Source organism: Gymnoscopelus microlampas (assembly GCF_963454915.1).
Source record: "Gymnoscopelus microlampas genome assembly, chromosome: 7".
Classification (NCBI taxonomy): Eukaryota; Metazoa; Chordata; class Actinopteri; order Myctophiformes; family Myctophidae; genus Gymnoscopelus; species Gymnoscopelus microlampas.
The window spans coordinates 53,967,092-53,988,423 of NC_139944.1; the positions used below are offsets into that span (position 1 = coordinate 53,967,092).

General features: G+C 41.5%; 2 protein-coding genes across 4 annotated transcripts in view; one reads left to right on the forward strand and one right to left on the reverse strand.

Moving 5' to 3' along the window:
• The window catches only part of LOC311049315 (SPRY domain-containing protein 3-like), a 39,794-nt gene extending 24,362 nt beyond the window's left edge, over window positions 1-15,432 (forward strand). Inside the window, exons 8-12 of one of the 2 annotated variants that reach the window (XR_014601187.1) lie at window positions 5,847-5,904; window positions 6,563-6,682; window positions 7,529-7,665; window positions 8,624-8,843; window positions 13,620-15,432. Coding sequence is in view for 1 of the 2 variants with exons in the window: in XM_084062864.1 (XP_083918990.1) it covers window positions 5,847-5,904; window positions 6,563-6,682; window positions 7,529-7,665; window positions 8,624-8,758 (450 nt within the window). In the remaining variant the exon portion in view is untranslated. Of the gene's footprint in view, window positions 1-5,846; window positions 5,905-6,562; window positions 6,683-7,528; window positions 7,666-8,623; window positions 9,213-13,619 lie in introns of those variants that run through there. The other variant, XM_084062864.1, reaches the window with a different exon arrangement.
• A 291-nt stretch (window positions 15,433-15,723) lies between these two features.
• Window positions 15,724-21,332, reverse strand: part of LOC311049314 (LIM domain and actin-binding protein 1-like) — a 38,862-nt gene continuing 33,253 nt past the window's right edge. For both annotated transcript variants that reach the window (XM_084062862.1, XM_084062863.1), the window contains one exon: window positions 15,724-20,617. In XM_084062862.1, coding sequence (XP_083918988.1) covers window positions 19,652-20,617 — 966 coding nt within the window. In that variant the 3' untranslated portion in view covers window positions 15,724-19,651. The remainder of the gene's footprint in view (window positions 20,618-21,332) is intronic.

Below are 21,332 nucleotides of genomic sequence, written 5' to 3' on the forward strand. Positions count from 1 at the left end.
ATGCACAAGCTCACAGAGCGGCACAAAGTGACACGCTGTGAGCTCGAGAACCACTGACTTAAAGCACAGTGACACAGTGGTAGAGATCTGGATTGTGTTGTTACCTTTGCCATGATGCAACTCCAAATACTGGTGAGATATCTTCAACAGTTGCTCCGTTGTTTAGAAATTCACATTCCAATATAATCTCCTCAATTGGTGAAATTAGCTCTGACCCGGGTTCTGTGACGATAGATATTGGCCGTATTTGCTTTGTTTGCATTCGTTTGTGTGCTTAAAAGAGTGACTTTGAGAGCTGCTTCACCGTGCCATGTCGAGTCAGTGAGAAGGCTATTTTAGAATATCGATTTCTTTTTTTTTTTTTTAGATATTTTTTTGGGGCTTTTATGCCTTTATTTGGACAGGACAGTAGGCTGACAGGAAATGGGGAGAGAGATGGGGGGGGAGACATACAGCAAAGGTCGTCGGGAATGGGAGTCGAACCCGCGACACGCTGTCATGCTAGATTACCAGCTTATCTGGTATGCGCCTGGACCGCTCGGCCAGCGGACGCCCCGGAATATCGATTTCTAATCAGTCGAACAACTATGGAAGATATCTCACCAATATTTGGTGTTAATAGTTACTAGTTAATAGTTACATCATCATTGCAAGGTAAATGGTGCATTTATATAGCGCTTTTATCCAAAGCGCTTTACATAGATTGTGCATTAAATTCACACACATTCATACACCGATGGAGGAGCAAACCATGCAAGGCACCAACCTGCTCATCGGGAGCAATTAGGGGTTCTTTGTCTTGCTCAAGGACACTTTGACACTAACTCTGCGGGAGCCCGGGATCGAACTGGCTTCCATCCGGCCACTCTAACGGCCACTCTACCCCTGAGCCACTGCCGCCCCCGGTACTCTGATTACACAAACCAAACCTCTACAAAAGTGCTATTGTGCTTTAAGCCTTGCCTCACAACGTGTTGCAGCACACCCGCAAATGTTGAAGAGACGGAGACACCAGGGTTCTAGTAGAACAGCATCTCTATTGTCTGTGCTTTTTGGAGATTAGAATAATAACTGGATCAGTTATGATAACCGTTGAAGCGTGCCATAGTGACTGATACCTGCATATGAGGCACAGTGGTGGTGTTGATGATGTCACCCCCGAGTCATGTGATGATGATGTAGATTAGTGCCACAGTGTGTGGTTAGCAGTGTGTTGGCAGTAGAGCAGTGGTTCTCAACCAGTGGTCCGGGGACCACCAGTGGTCCTTGAGGAGGTTCCAGGTGGTCCCCAGCTAAATGATGGAGAGTTGGTAACCCAATGGACCCTTATAGATCTTTAACTCTTGAGAGCGTAAAATGAAACCAAATGGACCCTTATAGATCTTTAACTCTTGAGAGCGTAAAATGAAACCAAATGGACCCTTATAGATCTTTAACTCTTGAGATCGTAAAATGAAACCAAATGGACCCTTACGGGTCCATTCGGTTTCAATTTACGCTCTCAAGAGTTACATTATTGTTAAACATCTGCATTTTTCAAAAATGGCAGATCTACAAGCTCATATCGCGGCACGATGAACTTGTATATCTGCTATTTTTGAATAGCCAATGTGCTATATACAGTATATAGCTAACATCTGAAATAACACATGATTCTTTCCCGGATTGAATGGGTTAATAAAATAATAATCTATCCCCATTTTGGGCGTGTCATTATAGACGAAAAGAAAAAGTGAAATATAATCAGAAATATTGAAAATAGCATATCTATAAGGTCACAACGTTTTGAGCTTGTAGATCTGCCATTATGTGCGACTAAGCATAATCATGAAGCTGAAGTGGTTAATCGATTAGTTGATATATATGTGGTGTAAAGTAACTAAGTACATTTACTCAAGTACTGTACTTAACTCATTGAGTGCCATTAACGTGTTTCACGTGTTTTACCGCTATGGTGCAACGTGCCATTAACGTGTTTCACGTGTTTAACCGCTATGGTGCAACGTGCCATTAACGTGTTTCACGTGTTTAACCGCTATGGTGCAACGTGCCATTAACGTGTTTCACGTGTTTTACCGCTATGGTGCAACGTGCCATTAACGTGTTTCACGTGTTTTACCGCTATGGTGCAACGTGCCATTAACGTGTTTCACGTGTTTAACCGCTATGGTGCAACGTGCCATTAACGTGTTTCACGTGTTTTACCGCTATGGTGCAACGTGCCATTAACGTGTTTCACGTGTTTTACCGCTATGGTGCAACGTGCCATTAACGTGTTTCACGTGTTTTTGAAAAAAATAGAAAAAAACTTTTGAACCCAAAATATAATCATCTGAAGATTTGCAGCTCCATCCACTCCTTGTTTAACTTATAACTTAAAAAGGCTGTATCTCGCTGCGACGCGTTGTGAGCTTGTAGATCTGCTATTTTCAAACATTTTGGTACAGTACTTTTACTTTTGGTACTTTAAGTACATTTTGATACCAATACCTTTGTACTTTTACTCAAGTTCAATTTTAATTCCGGACTTTTACTTGTAACGGAGTACTATATATACGCACTTCTCGATTATTTGATGAATCAAAAAGGTAATTGATGGAATAATAGCTAAGAAAATAATCAATAGTTGCTGCCGTAGTCACCAGTCAGTCATGTGACAATGTTGCCAAAAGGCAGATCTTTATTAACCGGTAGATTTGAGTCATCTGTATTCAGTGATGCAAGTGTTCTCTGTCGCGTTGAAACCTCACATGTTCAAAACTGTTACTTTTCAGGATTCAACTCCAAAAACAGCAACAGCAACAGATCTACAAGCTCAAAACGCTGCACTTCGCGCCACGTTTCGAGTTTGTGAATCTGCTACTGTTGATGCTTTAGTGTGACACTGTAGTATGATGATCAAGTAGGCCCGGGCGTCAGTGGCGTGCACAGACATTTTGAGGGGCAGGTGCTCATGTAAATTATACTTTTTTTTGTTGACTTGGTCTCTCTTTTTTCCCTCTACACCTATACCTCTTTGCCAAAAATAGCCGATCTACAAGCCCACAACGCCTCGCAGCGCGAGGCGTTGTGAGCTTGTAGATCGGCTATTTTTGGCTAAAGTTCTCCTCAGAAAAGGGATGCTAGGTTTCGAGTGGTTATGGTAAAAAGAAAAATCATATCACATAAAGATTTGGCGGACCCCCTGTAGTAACTCTGAGGACCCCCTAGGGGTCCCCGACCCCCTGTTGAAGACCCCTGCTGTAAACTGGAAAAAAAGGGCACTTCTGGTCAAGAGGGCAAAGGGCAGGTGCTCTAGCACCACCTAGAGTCTATCTGTGCACGTCCCTGCCGGGCGTTAGTTTACAGAAAAAAACAGGAAAAGTCAGAATATGGAGATAAGAGGTTTCTACCCGACAGCAACGAAATGCTGCAGTGATAATAGTTTTTCTTTTTGCCGGAAATCACTGACAAAGTCACTTCTCGCTCAGAGACATCCTGCAGACATCTGGGCTAATGAGCTGTGCTGCGTTGTGCCGTCAGGCCTGAGATGATAATTAGAGATGATTTCCGGGCTCCACAGCAGGAAAGTAGAGCAAGCAGCGTCGGAAGGATTCTTTTTTACCCCTTTTTTATCCCCAATTTAGTCGTTATACCAATTAATTCCTCCCCACGTACATCTGTGTGTTGTCACGTTTCAACTGCCCCTAGCGGCCGAACGGTAAAGCCGACGGGAACGGCAGTGGATGTGCTGAGTGCAGCTCTAAGTGAACTTTACTCAGGTATCTAGTTTGTTGCCATCCGACCTGCCAGCTAGCCTGTGTTATTAAATAGAAACTGCCGAAAATGGCCAGAACTCAAACCTCGAAAATCGTGTGGCCGTTTTCAAGATGTTTTGGCCATTATTTCTGGAACAGAAGGTCCAATCTGCTCAGTTCAAAGCTTGTTGGATGCGTGACTTTGAGGACATTAAGGACTTTATGACTTAGTTTTTTTGGGGGGGGTGTAGATTGACAGGAAATGGGGGGACGTCCGTCGTGCTCGGGAATCGAACATGGGACTCGCTGTCAGGCTATATGGTATATGTATATACATATATATATACAGCCTATAATATGGTATGCACCTTAAACCAGGGGTCTGCAACAGGGGGTCCGGGACCCCTAGGGGGTCCTCAAAGTTACTACAGGGGGTCCGCCAAATCTTTGTGTGATAGGATTTTTTTTCCATTAACCACTTGAACCCTAGCATCCCTTTTCTGAGAAGAACTTTAGCCAAAATTAGCAGATCTACAAGCTCACAACGCCTCGCAGCGCGAGGCGTTGTGAGCTTGTAGATCTGCTAATTTTGGCAAAGAGGTATAGGTGTAAGGGGAAAAAAGAGCAGACCTAATTTTTGTTTAGTTTAGTTATATAGAGGGGGGTCCCTGCTTCATCTCTCTCTCTCAGCTAGGGGGTCCCTGGCCTGAAAACGTTGAAGACCCCTGACTTACACCATTCTGCCATCGGCGGTGTTGTGGGCTTGGACATTTTTGATTTTTGAGAAAGAAAAACAAAAAGAAATCTTCTCTTATGGCATACCCGGGCACATTCTTTTCAGTGGGAGTCTGTGGCCAAACACCTATCAACTTGTATGTACCCGTATGTACAGTATGTATGACATGTCTTTTGGATGTTTGTGCAGAGTTGATTTCTACTGAAGGTTTTCCTGCTCTGTTATGAATTAAAACCGTTTCCCGTTGTGTCAACCACACCGATATATGATAGTAACCACTTTCAACCCTAGCATCTCTATTCTGGGGCCAACATTTGGAAAATAGCTGAAGCCGATCTACCAATGGAGGAAGGAACAGAAATGCACTCTGCACATTAACCCCGGCCCCTCCCCTCATTCCCAATACTTATAGTCATTAATTTATATACCATCTAATACATTATTTATTGCTATTTTCTTCCTCCTAAGAATACCAGGCTATATTTGCGGTTGCAGAGTACAGTACACATACAGTACACACGTAAATCAAATGAAATGTATGGAGGTTTTTATTGGATTTTAATACTTGTTTAAAACCACAGAAGACGATCCACACAATGTGTAGCATTATGAGCTTCACATATTTTCACTGTCCTCCCAGTTTAATCCTTGCAATCCACGAACGCATCTACCAATGTCTTCTAAAATCCTAACAATTTTCTGAAAAGAATGTGCGTTGCTATATCAGTGGTGCTTGGCTAGTACTAGCCAAACAAAGTTCAATGAAAACAACAACACTGTTGTGACTGACCACGCAGTCACAATAGAAATGTGACCGCATGGTACAGTTGGGATGGTGACCTAATCGCTCTCATTTATTTCATCTTATTTAAAGGTTTCATGACATTCAGTTTTACAACACATTAAGAGTCTTGGTCATGGTCCTTCAAACGTTTATAAAAAGTTTTAACTGAAAATTCCCCTCTAGTGAGCCATTGCAGGTGTTTTTCTCTCACATTTCTAAAGCCTTTTCAACTGCAATGACAAAAGAAATCTTTGCCTGCGGGTGTCGCTGTTGAGGGATTTTGCCTGTCAATCATCGCCTCTGCTCCGTCCCGTCCCCCAAAGGAAAGGATAGGGGAGGGGAGGGGCGAGGAGGAGAGTGGGCGGGATTAATGGCCTGTGACTTCACTATCCAAGGGCCAATCTCAGATTACTTTTCAGCCTAATTATTCAGAAAACCCCAGACCACAGAAAATCCACTGAATGTTCAAAGTTCAGTTTTTTTCGTAATTGAGGTCATAAAACCCCCCAAAAAAACATTAAAAAAATGAGTGAAAATTAATGCCATAGAATCTAATAAGTCTCATTATTTTATTTTATTTTATTTACAGGACTACCCAAAAAACAGACACCCAGGTTGGAGCAGAGGGTCCATAGCGTACCATGCAGGTGATTTCTTATTTTCCTTTGATCTGTGTGTGTGTGTGTGTGTGTGTGTGTGTGTGTGTGTGTGTGTGTGTGTGTGTGTGTGTGTGTGTGTGTGTGTGTGTGTGTGTGTGTGTGTGTGTGTGTGTGTGTGTGTGTGTGTGTGTGTGTGTGTGTGTGTGTGTGTGTGTGTGAGAGATATTGTGTCTATTGTAAATTATCATATTCGTGAGCTCCAAAGCTAAAAATACACATATTGTCCAGAAATAATCATGAGTAATTTTCCATGTTCTCTACAGCACTGGCATAAGTGCGTTTTTGAATCATGACTACTATTAGATATCTCAGTGTTTCATCTTTTCCTTGTCATTTTTTTCATCATTTTGTGATATGATGACACTATGTTCTCATTGTCTGTAGAAACTGTAATATTTATCAGATCAGATCATGCTCTTAACTGCTCTAATTGGTGGATGGGCAGATCTACAAGCTCGCAACAAGCCGCACTGCAAGCTTGTACATGTGCTATTTTTGAAAAACTTGTTTTTAATATATGGGGTCCCAAGCAAAGGCTTTTCAGATGGAGGGTCCACAGCCAAATACGTATACATTTTTTGGGGGGAGGGGTTCTTGACTTCAAAAGGTTTCAGAACCACTGAGCTAAACGTGCAATTGTTTTCAGACGATGGTAAGATGTTCCATGGTCATGGTGTAGGAGAACCCTTCGGGCCGCGCTGCTTTGAGGGAGACATCATGGGCTGTGGGATCATGTTCCCACGGGACTACATCCTGGACAGTGGAGGTACGTATCTTTAATCCTTTAAGATACATACAGTAAGAAACGCATCTGTGTCATTTTAACATTTCTTTGGGCTATTCAAATAGCAGATCTACAAGCTCATAGCTCATAGCGCGCTATGAGCTTGTGGATGTGCTATTTTTTGGAAATAAATTGCATACTATTTGTGCAAATCTTTGAATATATATATGTTTTAAAGCAAGCATTTTTAACTCCGATCTGTGCTTCTGGGGAGTCTGGAACAGCCACACAATTTCTCCAATATTCTGACACTAAAACGATTCTTTCAGAGAGACACATCAGGAGAAAAAACACAAAAAGTGTGATGTTTCTACCCAACAGCAACAATATGATGACCTCTACACGCACATGATCTCCTCGTTTAATATTTTTCATGTATAACTATGACTATGAGAAACCAAATATGTCCAATAGATTAACTTTTCAGGAAATGAAAAAAAAAACATGTTTTTAAAACAACTTAACACTGCCTCATCAGAGTTGATATGGTGACTTTATACATTGTCAGATACTTTAATGTGTCCTTAGATTATCATCACTTTACCCACATACAGCTCAAGTGGAGTTAAGAGGTTTTTGACCATTAATGTGGAGATAGTTGTTTTGTCCATCATTGATTAGATTTTTTTTTAAAACGTGGAAAAAACCTGAGTTGGAGTTAGGAGGTTTGACTGACAGTTTGAGGATCCAATGGAGTTAGGAGGTTTAGTCAGAAGCACTTTTTAATACTTTCCATTGGTTCAATATTAGTAAAACACACACACAGACGTAAAGGGTGTTCAATAGCACTGATTAATAAATATATTGTTCCTCTGTGTGTTCCCTCAGATGACATGGAGGAGTGGGACCTGGAGGAGGCCCCTAGGGGGCAGCAGTGTCCCGTTCAGAACGAGCTGTACATGAATAACGAGGATGACGAGGACAAGCAGGACGCTGACGATCTGGAGGGGAGGAGGAAGGTGACGGTGAGACACACTTGTCTTTTTATACTGTCTTACACCAGTGCTTCTCAAACTTTTTCATGTCAAGGACCCCTAAATTGGGGGTCTCCGGACCCCACTTTGAGAACCAATGCCCTACGCCACACTGGAGGCATACAAACACAAACCAGGGTTATTACAGTTTGCTAAAACTATCGAAATAACGAAAACTAAATTGGGGAAAAAAAATAATTGGGAAGAAAACATTTTAGTTAACTGAAATAAAATTCAAAACAAGGCTTTAAAAAGCTTTAAAAACTAAATGAAACTGTTTTGTGTGTTTACAAAACAAACTAAAACTTAAAATCACATAGAAAATCCACTTGGTTTTAGGGTCCTATCATGCCTTATGCCTTACCTTTAAAATAGCAGATCTACAAGCTAACCTTGTTGAATCTTGCCCTTGATTAATAATCCATATTGCAATAAAAAAAACTACTTTTAATCAAAACACAACTGAAATTTAAAATAAGTCAAAATGAAATTTTAAATACCTTTAAAAAAATAAATAAAAATGGATAACCATAATAAAGTTCGTACAAAGCAGAACAATTAAAGGTAGGGTAAGTGATATTTTTTGTTAAAAAGGTTAAAGTACTATATTCTGATAGTAATCATTGCTACAGAGCGTGTGTTTGGTTACAGGGGTCTCTCCAGCTCTTTAGTAAACAGAATATAGTACATTTTCATTTTCAGACAACATGTAAGCCAATCAGGAGAGAGCACTGAAAATGCATTTTTTTTGTTTAATAAAGAGCTGGAGTGACATGGAGACTCCTTTTACTGAACAAACACTCTATAGCAATGAGTACTATCACAATATAGAGCTATTTAACACTTATTTTAACCAAAGAAAATCACTTACCCTACCTTTAAAGCTGGTACTGTAGGTACAGACAAAGGAACATTATTAGCTCTTTGCTGCCCCCTTGTGTCCGAGCAGGTGTTCTTCACCCGCAACGGCAAGGTGGTGGGCCGCAGGGACGTGGTCCTGCCAGCAGGGGGCTTCTACCCCACCATTGGCATGATGAGCAGCGGAGAGAAGGTCAGAGTGGACCTGCACCCCCTCAGTGGATGAGCCCTGGGGTCAGAGGTCATGGACACTTGGACAGGCAGGCTGTTCCTCTAGCGTACATCAAAAGGAAGGCTGTGGAAAACTTCAGGTGACTGAGTTCTATGTTAATCCATAAGACCGGGAACTCGTCTGTGTCATTTTAAGATTTATTTGGCTATTCAAAAACAGCAGATCTACAAGCTCATAGATCTGCTATTTTAGAAAAATCGTGAAAACGTGTGCAAATCTTTTGAATAATATATATATTAGCGAACATTTGTAACTCAAATCTTTGCTTCTGGGAATTCTACAAATGTCTTCTAAATCCTAACAGTGTTCTGAAAAACCTATGTGGCTATATCGGTGGTGCTCAAACTTTTTCTTGCCAAGGGCCACCAAAATAATATGTATTTGGCCGCGGACCCCCATCCCAAAATAGTTTGTTCCAGGGACCCCCAGAAGCAAAGATTGGAGTTAGAAATGTTCGCTTTAGAAATGTATGTATTCAAAGATTTGCACACATTTTCACGATTTAAAAGAATAGCAGATCTACAAGCTCATAGCGCAGAACTCGGTGCCACGCTATGAGCTTGTAGATCTGCTATTTTTTTAATAGCCAAAGAAATATGACACAGATGCGTTCCTGGTCTTAATGGATTATTCTACATTCTGTCATCATCTGTGGCTCCAGACTCTTTCTTGACCTCACCATAGTTTACAGTGGCTTCCTTTGAGCTTACAGATGAAGAATGAGACATGATCAAATACTATTAATATTTGCACGAGTGTCGCCAGAAAGTGCATTAACGTTAAAATGGGGGAGATTTCTGAACCACTTGGAGGTCTTTAAAGGGCAGAACTACATTTTATTTTTAAAACATCTGGACTGTTCAGACCAGGGTAAAGGAATAGAATAAATTCCAACCATAACATCGCCCTGCATGCGTTATCGCTCGGACCAGCCGGGATCGCCCCGCGATCATTGTTGTTTTGTCCTCCTGAGCGTAGCGGGGAAAAGAAAAGCTCACCACAATCCAGCTCTTGCCGCCCGCGTGCACAAACGAGCACGAGCGTGAGAATTTCACGGGACCGCGCCCGCTCGCCTCACCGCCCCTCAACTTCTCCGCGCGTCCCAAAATCCGCTTCCTGTCTAAAATGACCTTAAGACCCTAAGATGTCCCCTCTGAAAGCGGGGGATATCCAACTCCAAGGACAAATGTACATTTTGTCGCGTGACTAATGTTGTTCGACAAAAAGTATGTATTTTCACATAACAAAAGAAAATGTTTTGACAAAGTATAGGCCTCTATATACTCAGGGCCCCCAAATAGTAGGAAAGTCCCTTTGAATACTCTCATTTAATCCTAATGGGGATTCGGGTGTGGTATAGGATTTTATTGTAAAGAAAAAAGAACATATTGCAATATTTCACCGACATATTGCGATTGTCGTATCATAACGCTCCTTCATCGTGTTTTCCTCTGCACACGTTGGAGATGGAACGCTTGAAGAATTAGACAAATTACATGTAATCTTCAATGTGGTGACTTTGATCTATTTAAAACTAACTTAAAACAGCCTTACCTGGAAAAAGGTGCCATAGATGTTATCCTAAAATTTGAGGAATTTTGACCACTGTAGTAGATTATTGGATATTGATTTAGCCTCTAAATGAGTGGCCAGAGAGAGGAATACATACATACTGTAACCATTGTAGAACCAAGGGAAGTCTTGATGCTGGTGTTGTTTACTTTATTTTGACTGTTCATTGTGCTTTGACGTTGGAAACCTCACATTGAACACTTCTTTTCCATTACTGAGATAAGTCCGTTATGGTTTACAATGCTGCTGACACACTGACATTTCAGAACATATGATCAATATGGGTTCTGACTCTAGTGACTGACTCTATTTCAGCAACAAGACATGACAAGGCAGTGCTTAATTCTGGTTATTGGCAGTAAGACTGAGTGATATTCCTTCAAGTCAATTTAAAGACTGCCTGACTAATTTAAGCAGTTAAATTAGTCGAATAAAAAGCGTTGATTTGAATAAAATAATATAATTTCATAAGTATTGAAATTAGCAGATTGTAGAGCAGCTATTTTTGCGCGGTTCATCAGAATATTCAATTTGGTTGATTATGAAAATTCTACTCAAACTTTTTCATGTTCATTTTGTTGATGGAAGTAAAAAAAAATCTATACAGTATATAAAAAACCTGCTTCTCGATTATTCGATTAACCTACATGAGATGTTCGTTCCAAATTTTGATTTCGATATATATATCTCCAGCATAGACCCAACTGAAAGTGCTAATAACCACCGTGAACCATGACCTTGAGTGTATTATTATTTATGCGACAGCACTGCGCTGTCATTACACATTTATTTTTCTTTTCTCATAATGTGTTGGTAGTGTTCAGTTTCACAGAATGTTTGATCTTTTAGCCCTCCGGCAGAACCCACAAATATTTACTCATTGTTTACTGTCGCCAGCTGGACTGGTCAACCAATCACAGAGACTCTTACTGGTGATTCACCTGTCGATGTATTATTGTGTTACTGGGAGAAAAATCATGCCTCTTGGCCAATCACAATGCACGCTTTGAACTAAGCTGTTGTTGACTAATATATACCATGAACCGGTGGTTCTCGACGTCGTTTCCGTGGACCACCAGGGGAACAAAATGAACGCTTGTGGGTCTGTAACTCTTCAGAGTCCAGGGTACACATTTGTACACTATCAGAGTTAAATTAACACAGAGTTTACAGAGTATATGGGGGTCCCAGAGAAAATGTTATCAATTGAGGGTCCGTGGCCTCATAATGCATATCGAACTGGGGTTGAAACAGACGTATCACTGCCGTAAACAACACCACCCTTTCACAGCATAGCCAAAAAAGTACCAAAAGTAGGTTTTGTGGGTTTTTGAATTGTCCAAATGAAAACAATCGGAGAACAAACCTCTAAATTACGAAACTCCAAGGCAAGTATAATGTAACTTGTCCATTAAGGTCGGCTGTACCTGGCAGTCTTAAACCTTTAGTTATGTCATAGTTAAAGTGAACAGTTGAAAATCAGCCCATGGCCAAGATCTACACGTCTCAGGTATAATATCAAGCTGAATGTGACTTTCTGACGGAAATAACTATCTTAAACGTTTTGTAAAAAAAAAAAGAAAAAGAGGAAAAAAAAGATGCCACATACTTACTTCTATAATAAGCACTTTATATAATTGCAGTGTAAAGTAGAACATTGTTGATCTAAACTTAACCACACAAATCCTATAGCGCCCACTTCTGTGGGGGGCGAACATTTAGCGAAAATAGTCCATCTACAAACTCACAACAACCGTAGTGCATTGTGCCGTGTTGTGCGCTTGTACATCGGCTATTTTTGGTCAAGAGATTTGGTGTAGAGGGGGGGGAAAGGAAGGGGCCTAGTATAGACCCCTGGGGGACTCCAGTCAACTAAGTATATCTCTGCTGTCCGGCAGGAACCAGCTAACTCCAAAATGTTTCAGGAAATGAAAAAAAAAAAAAAAAAAAGTACAGTTAGGAGGTTTTGTTCATCATTGATAAGAACAGCTGAATGGACCTCCAAGCTCACCATAGACCATATTCACACGGCGGCCATGTTTCTATTAAGTCAATGAAGTGCCACCCCGTTGCCACAGCAACGGGGTGGCACTTTCAATGTTAAATTCCAAAATGGCCGCCGTGTGAATATGGTCTATGAGGTTGGAGGTCAAAAGGGGGTGGAGCCTGTAGTCAGCAAAACCAGCTAACTCCACCCCCCTTTGCTGGAGTTAGCTGGTTTAGCAGAACATTTGAGGATCCAATGGAGTTAGCTGGTTTTGTCAGAAGAGCTTTTTTAATACTTTTCATTGGTTCAATATTTTTTTTACCAACACACAAACGTAAAGGGTGTTCAATAGCACTGATTTATGGAAAAAAATGCAAAAGCGGAAAAATGGAGTTAGCTGGTTTCTGCCGGACAGCAACGATATTAGGGTTTGAGTGGTTAAGACTTTTTAATAGGACTGATATAGAGACGGCATAGTGGAGAGATTACTGTGTCAATATGAAAAGATACAATAACCAAATTATTGTTGCCGCGTGCAACTGAAAAATGTGAGCCTCGCCGTGCTTTGTGAATATTTGAATATTTCTGCTGTCCAAACAACCTGCTGTAGATAACAGGGATTTTTCTATCAACCAGGTTGTGCTGTAACTCTGTGACGATACACTAAAGACTGTGTAGAATGTTTTATGTGACGTCTAGGACCTTTATGTTGACCGTGTACTATCACTTTAGACCAGGGGGGTCTTCAACAGGGCGTCCGCGGGACCCCTAGGGGGTCCTCAGAGTTACGACAGGGGGGGCCGCCAAATCTTTGTGTGATTTGGATTTTTCCTTTTTACATTAACCACTTGAACCCCATTATCCCTATTCTGAGGAGAACTTAGGGCAAAAACAGCAGATCTACAAGCTCACAACGCCTCGCGCTGCGAGGCGTTGTGAGCTTGTAGATCTGCTGTTTTTGGCTATGAGGCTTGTAGATTGGCTGACAGGCTTGGCTTGTAGATCTGCTATTTTTGGCTAAGAGGTTTGGTGTTGGTCTATGAAAAGACAATTTTACACAGTCTGTAGAGGGGGGTCCCTGCTTCATCTCTCTTTCAGCTAGGGGGTCCTTGGGCTGAAAACGTTGAAGACCCCTGCTTTAGACTAAAAACTGACGCCTGAGAAGAACCCGTATAAAAGCCTTTACCATCCTGTGGGCTATAAGCGACGCATCCTGATCATATATTAATTCATTACTTGCGTACTGAATTATAAATGTATATATAACTTTTTTATAATCCACCTATTGTCCCACAGGCCTCTTAGAGTTGGGATTGTGCCAATTTGTACATTTTCAACTGGTCTGTGGGGCGTCGAATCGGTCAAAAGTACAGGATTTGTTCTCAGATGTATCAAAACATGGCCAATCTACAATGAGTTCTCATGAGCTTGTAGATCGGCTAGTTTTGGTGAGCGACGGAAGTATGCCCACCTGTTGGGAACAAAGACTATAGAGCACCGAAGTCTGACGTAATTTACACATCCTACCTGGGTCGCGGTTCCCCCCCGTTCTGAATTCCCATAGACGTGTTTAATATCGAGTCAAATAAGAACTGTGTTCCAAAAATAAACAAGTGACCCGGCGGTTTGACTCTTATGGATATGAAGCATCAACTGACGGTGAGAAAACGCTAATGTTACTTCCGACAAATTAGTACATTTTTCGCCAGAAACAGACAAGGAAAATGTTCAACAGACTCAAATATGAGTGACTGACTATCATAAACGATACAGAACCTCCTCCCTGACAATATCGCCGAGACAGTTTGTTTATTTTTGGACCACAACTCTCATATGAGACGATTCTAAGATGACCCAATGTTATTCTCCATAGAGAAATTACTTTACGACCCAGGGGATGAACAAGTGACGTCAGGACTTCTGTACTCTATAATCTCACCTTTTCAGTAAAAGTCATTATAGTCGATATCAACTTGTCCTTTGAATGTTTTCAGCGTCACACAATGTTAAAACATGGGAAACAGTTTGTTGTCCAAAAGCATTTGAACACGAAGCATCTTTGTCCCTCGTGTTTAAAATAGAGTTGATAATCCCAGAACCAAGATATATATATATTTTTTGGGCAAATGTAGAGCAGTCTTTGAACCCCCCCCCAAAATTGTTTTACTTACAGATAACCTATTTACCTAATGCCTGCCTATTACTTTTGTGTTATTTTTCTTTTTGTGGCAATTTGTTAATCCATCAAGACCGGGAACATATCTCTGTCATTTTAGATGTCTTTGGCTATTCAAAAATAGCAGATATACAAACTCAAGCTATTAATCTTTCAATATATACTTTTTTAAAGCGAAACATTTGAAAATGTTTTGTTCCAGGGACCTCCCAGAAGCAAAGATTTGAGTTACAAATGTTCGCTTCAAAAATGTATATATTCAAAGTTTGCACAAACGTTCAATTCAATTAAAAAATAGCAGATCTGCTAGCTCATAGCGTGGCACTCGGTGCCGCGCTATGAGCTTGTATATCTGCTATTTTTGAATAGCCCAAATAAATCTAAAATGGCACAGATGCGTTCCAGGATTGAATGGGTTAATAATGTAAGGCAACATTTGAAGTGCTCTTCTCTAAGCTGTTGGAAAAAATGATTTGTTAGTTTTCATTCTTTCTTTCTTCAGGAACTGCATCACTATTTATTGTTCTGTTCTGTACTGTACATACTGTATGTGTTCATGCAGCAGAACGGGGGAAAACAAAGCCATTATTTAATCAGTTCCAGGGTGAAAAAAGTGAAATAAACTCAGATCTATTCCACTTCTAGTTCAGTGGTTCTTAAATTGTGACATTTTCAAGGACCTCCATAACTTTTGAGAGTGTACAAATGGAACCAAATGGACTCTTATGGGTCTGTTTGTGTACACTCAGAGTTACAGACCTGTAAGGGTCCATTTTGAACCCTCACTTTGAGAACCACTGCTCTAGTTCTAGTCAGGTGTTGTTCACAACAATCGCTGCTTTGAACAGAGATTTGATTTCTTGAACGTCATTTGGGTTTTCGTCAATCATAGAAATGAGAATTATGAATGTACTGTATGTCATCTTGGAAAATATTTACGTGTGTGAAATGTTTAAATATTGAAATAAAGTATTTCTATACAACAGCCAGGGTATTGATTTTGATTGTTAAAAAGGTTAATGTTCTATATTCCAATTTCACCCGACAGACGATTATTCAACTTTAGACAAGAGTCATGAATCCATGAGTTCAAAAAAAGCGTGGAATTTAGTCTTTATTTAAATGTGTGTTATTTAAAGTATATTATAAAATATGACGTTACAGTAGGTAATACAGTAGAGGCTCATGTTTCTGAATAAATAAGTCGGATATCCCACCTGACAGGTAAAAAAACATATTTTTTTATTGATTGTACAACACTTTAGAATGTATAATCTCCATCAGCTACGCACTTCTGGGACAGAGTTAACAGTACAAGAACGCTGGCCCCAAAACACGCTCGTCCCGGGTCAAATCCGGCGACCTCGGAACGGTCGCCACCAGGTAGTCCTAAATGTAACTATGCCTAAACTTAACCTTATTCCTAAACGTAACCTCAGTAAAACTATATCTAAACCTAACCTTATTCCTAAACGTAACCTCAGTAAAACTATGCCTAAACCTAACCTAATTCCTAAACGTAACCTCAGTAAAACTATGCCTAAACCTAACCTAATTCCTAAACGTAACCTCAGTAAAACTATGCCTAAACCTAACCTTATTCCTAAATGTAACCTCAGTAAAACTATGTCTAAACCTAACCTTATTCCTAAACGTAACCTCAGTAAAACTATGTCTAAACCTAACCTTATTCCTAAACTTAACCTCAGTAAAACTATGCCTAAACCTAACCTTATTCCTAAACTTAACCTCAGTAAAACTATGTCTAAACCTAACCTTATTCCTAACCTTAACCTCAGTAAAACTATGTCTAAACCTAACCTTATGCCTAAACGTAACCTCAGTAAAAAGAAAAAAATGGGGGCGAGTGTGTTTTGGGGCCAGCGTTCCGGTTACCAGTGCATGTACAGTAGTTGTAGTAGGACAGACATTGTATTTAAAAAAAAAATCCAATGAACAAGGTCGTACTGTTTGTACTATTTGTGTTATTGCCTATATATTTTCTTTCTTTAAAAAGGGCAACCTCTTGTGCTTATTTGAACCATGTGGCTCATGGCTGATTATTGATCCACATGTCAGATATAGATTTGAATGCCCTTGTGTTGTGATTTGATGATGATGATGATGATACAGTGTATTAAGTCAAGGGTTCCCAAACCTTTCAGGCCGCGACCCCCCAAAATTATCGTATCTGAACTGGGGACCCCCCACCATGACAAGCACTTGGAATTGTAGGATTGAGGCTTTACATTTAGTTTGATAAATATTGTTTCACAAAATATTGTGAAACTAAAAAACTGAACTATACTCAGTTTTTTGAGTGAGAAACGATGTTGCACATTAACCTAATCATCTTTGGGACCCCCCGAAATAATTTGGGGGACCCCCAGTTTGGGAACCCACTCCCGACCCCCAGTTTGGGAACCACTCTATTAAGTCATTGTGTGTCGCGTGTCTAAAATAGTCAATAACATAACAATTGTTTTGCTATGTGGACACATTAAATGGACACATTAAAATGACGGGACTAAGAGGATTGAATCTTCTTTTAATCTCCTACAATTACAAGTATGAACCCACTGCTTGTGGTTGTTTATTTAAACAACATGTGTTCCTTCTCTATACATGCAGTAATGATCCAAAACCAAGAGCAGGGGGATTTAGATGACTAGTTAGAAGCACTGTATGGTGCAGATTTAATGCACACAATAGGGAATATGTTCAGGTAACCCTGCATATCTGTACTAGGCATGTAACGATTCACTCAACTTACGACACGATTCTAATCACGATACTAAGTTCACTATACGATTTTTCACGATTTTTTAAACACAAAATTATTTTCCAGACAAATGACAGAAAAATCTTTTTTTTAATTATTTCTCTTACACAAATGCAGTATTTTCTGATCTTAAATATTTTTTATAATGCTGTGTTTTCTTTCAATACAGTAGTAAATGACAGATTTTTTTTTTTATCATCAATTCTCTCTTTTTTTTCCCCTGCTGTTTGCATCGCGATAATTTTGTATTAAATTTATTTAAATTGTCACCAGTTTGAATCGATTTTAATCGATTTACGATAAATCGTTACATGCCTAATATATACTACTAGGACTGGGCAGTTGTTGAAAGTATATAAACAGACATTTAGAACCAATAAAACCGACTTGGCATAATAACCTGGGCCTGAGAGAAAGAGGAAGAGACAGAACAACAGCAATGATGACTTCATCCCTGAGTCAAGAAGACAAGTTGCTGGTTTTAGACACTTTTCACAACTTTAAGTTGGAAAAACTCTGAAATAGTATAGAGAGCAATGTGATCATTTTGGTCTTTACTGAGAAGCTCTTAATTGTAAAAAGTTGTGTGTGTGTGTGTGTGTGTGTGTGTGTGTGTGTGTGTGTGTGTGTGTGTGTGTGTGTGTGTGTGTGTGTGTGTGTGTGTGTGTGTGTGTGTGTGTGTGTGTGTGTGTGTGTGTGTGTGTGTGTGTGTGTGTGTGTGTGTGTGTTGGGCAGCCTGTGATCAAGAGTGTAATATTCCCTGTACGTATATTATTGAGCACACATTTGAACATAAGGCAGCAAAATGGCTCATATCGTCTTCAGTGATGTTCCTGGAATCATGGGGTCTTGTAACATCACCCTCCTCCAGGCAAAACCCCCCAAAATTAGGTCAAGGCTGTCTGTTTATGTCGGAACATTTCTTAATTCCACTTAAACTGTGATGCTTTTTTGAAAAACACTAATCCTAATAAACAATGAACCTCTAATGACGTCCTTGGGACACTTAATCCCTGTTTTATACTTCGGCTTATTGCAGATCTACAAGCTGAGCTTGTTGATCTGATACAAATTGTGAAATATTTTGAGAAAAATGTTGAAAATGTCTATGCCTATAATGAATGAAATGCCCAAAATAGGGACGTCAGGGTTAATTAATGTAGTTCAGTTTCAGGAAATGTTTTGTTTTGTTTTTTGTCATGCGTTTATTTTGAATGATGTTAATAAAAACAGAAACATTTTTTTGCACGTTCTTTGAAATCACAAAGAAAAACACTTAATATCACATTAAATATAGCGGAAAAAAATAAACAAGAAAACAAAAAAAAGAAGTAGTCTAAACCTATTGGAAAAGGAGTGAGAATTGGAACCCAGAGATGAAGAGTCTCAGCAACAAAGGCCTTTCACAACAATTCATATAAAAGATACAGTATATCAGATATTTTTGCACAATGTGATTCCAGACTTTTACAAAAAAAAGTAAAAACAAAATTAAAGGCAGTAGGATCAATATATACACATCATCTATGAAGCATTTCTACATACATGTCCCCTTGAGATATAAAAACCACAGGCAGCCAAACGGCTCAACACACTGTCATTCCCTAAAACGGCCTAAAGTGACTTCTTGGGACAAAATGTGGGCAAACGTAAAAAACGTTCAACTGGAAGGAGGGGGTCATCTGGTGCCGTCCCGGGACACTTCCGCATTCCAGGAATGCGGAAGTGCCATTCTCAAACGCAAGACGTGAAAGGGTGACCGCTAAAAAACTGTTAAAACGACGGAGGCGCGCCATCTGAAGCAGACTTAAGCAACGAGAGGCACCGGCGAGCAAGCCTCCTTGCCGAGCGTTGCCAATTCCGCTTCAGCGGCGTGATCCCAAAACCTATACCGCTTGTGCAAGGACGCGCTGTGATTGGCCAGTACGTTTATGCTAGGACGAGCTGTGATTGGCCAGTGCGCTTGTGCAAGAACGTGCTGTGATTGGCCAGTAGCTACTTTGAACTAACTATAATTATACTTTAATCGGCCCAAATAATAGCCCGGAGTTGTTGTAGGCAAGAAGCACTTCCATGTTGGTCACAGAAGCGGGCCGTGATTATAGCACAAGCGGAATAAGCTTTAGCATGTTCCTGAGTCAGTGGCATTCGATGTCCCGATAGAGACAGAATAGTAACTCCTATCCCACCTAGTCAACATGTGCCGTCGTGGGTAGCCCCCACCCCCCCCCCCCCCGTCCAGTCAAACGTTTGACGTTTTGGTCAAATCAGTCCCCAGAAAGTCACTTGTTTGCCATCTTGGCAGTGAGACTGCGTTGAATTGGCAGAAAGGGTTCCGACAGCGAGAGAGAGAGATCCTGTTGTTGTGATTCAGACGTCATCCTCCTCGTCTCCATCCTCCTCGTAGTAGCGGTTCCTCTTGATCATCTCCTCCACGCTCAGCTCCTCCTCCTCCTCCTCGCCCGCAGCCTTCTCTTCCTCCCAGAAGCCCACGTCCTGTGAGGAGGAGGTGCAGTCGTCTTTGTTGGAGGAGGGGGGCAGCGTGGGGGAGGGAGACGGAGAGACGTCGGGGGAGGCGCCGCCGCTGCTGGCGCTTTTCAGAGAAGAAGCCTCGTCCGCCGCCACCAGCGTCGACGTCTTGGTCTCTTGGTCTTTGTGGAGGACCTGTTCCTGCTCAGGGAGACCGTTGTCCACCTCCTCCTCCTCGTCCTCTGAGGCGCTCTCGCTCGCCTTCAGCGTGTCTTCTCTCTGAGGAGGAGGAGGACGTGAGGAGGACGACACCGTCTCCTCTTTGCTTTGGTTCGGTTTCACGTCTTGGAACGTCTGCGGTTTGTCGTCTTCTTCTTCTTCTTCTTCCCGGGGCGTGGTCGGCTCCTGGACCGAGGAGCGCGTCTCCTCCAGCGAGGACCTCCTCTCCAGCAGGGTCTTGAGGAGGGGCCGGCGGGGCTCCCGGGCCGCCGCGCTGACGGTGGGGTTGGCGGCGACCGTGAAGAACCTGGAGCGCTCCTTCAGAGAGGAGCTCCTTCTCAGGCTCTTGAGCTCGGCCCGCTCCGTGCTCTGCTGCGTCTGGGCTCCGGAGGAAGAGGAGGAGGAGGAGGACAGCACGTCTTCCACCGGGGGCCACCTGGCCCTCCCTGGCCGAACGCCGGAGCCCACTACAGAGCCCCCCTCCTGTGCCAGAGCGGCGGGCGGTGGCTGTCCCTCGCCGGCCGGAGGCGGCCAGGCGACCCTCAGCCTGGTGCGCGTCTCGGCCAGCTTCTCAGCAGCAGCATGGTGGTGGAGTTTCTCTGCATCGCTGTGAGTGTGCGTCTCCAGTAAGGCTGTCAGGTCTGTGACCTACAAAACAAAACACCCACATTTATCCAAATATCCACCTCCCTCCCAGATCATTTCAAACTGTACTTCCAGCTTTACAGTTTTCATTCTTATGTCCCACTATGCCAGGGTTCCCCAATAGGCGGCCCATTTGCGGCCCGCGAGAGGCAACTGTGCGGCCCGCGACGACTCCTGGCACAAAACTTTTTTTTTTTTTAATCAAATTCACACACACTTACAAATTGTGCATAAAAATTATAACAGACCCCCCTAAAAAGCACTACACAAGAACCCCAGGCCTAAAATAACTGTCAAATTAGCTAGATTAGAGGGAAAAAAACAATCGAAATAAAGTTGACAAAAACAGAAATCAAAATCCACCCAAAAACGCGAATTTTTCGCCCAAAACCGCAAAAAAAAAAATCACACGTGCGCTTCGCGCGTGTGCTGAATTCGGGCGCGAGGGCACCGGCCCTCAGCTTGGCACCCGAGACAGAATTTGGCCCTTGGGGAAAACTAATTGGGGAACCCTGCACTATGCAGTGGTGTAAAGTAACTAAGTACATTTAATCAAGTACTGTACTTAAGTACACTTTTCAGGAATTTTTACTTTACTGGAGTATTTCTCATTGTCTGTACTTTTACTTCTACTCCACTACACCTCAGAGTAAAATATTGTACTTTTACTCCACTACAATTATTTGAAAACTTAAGTTACTAGTTACTTTTGATATGA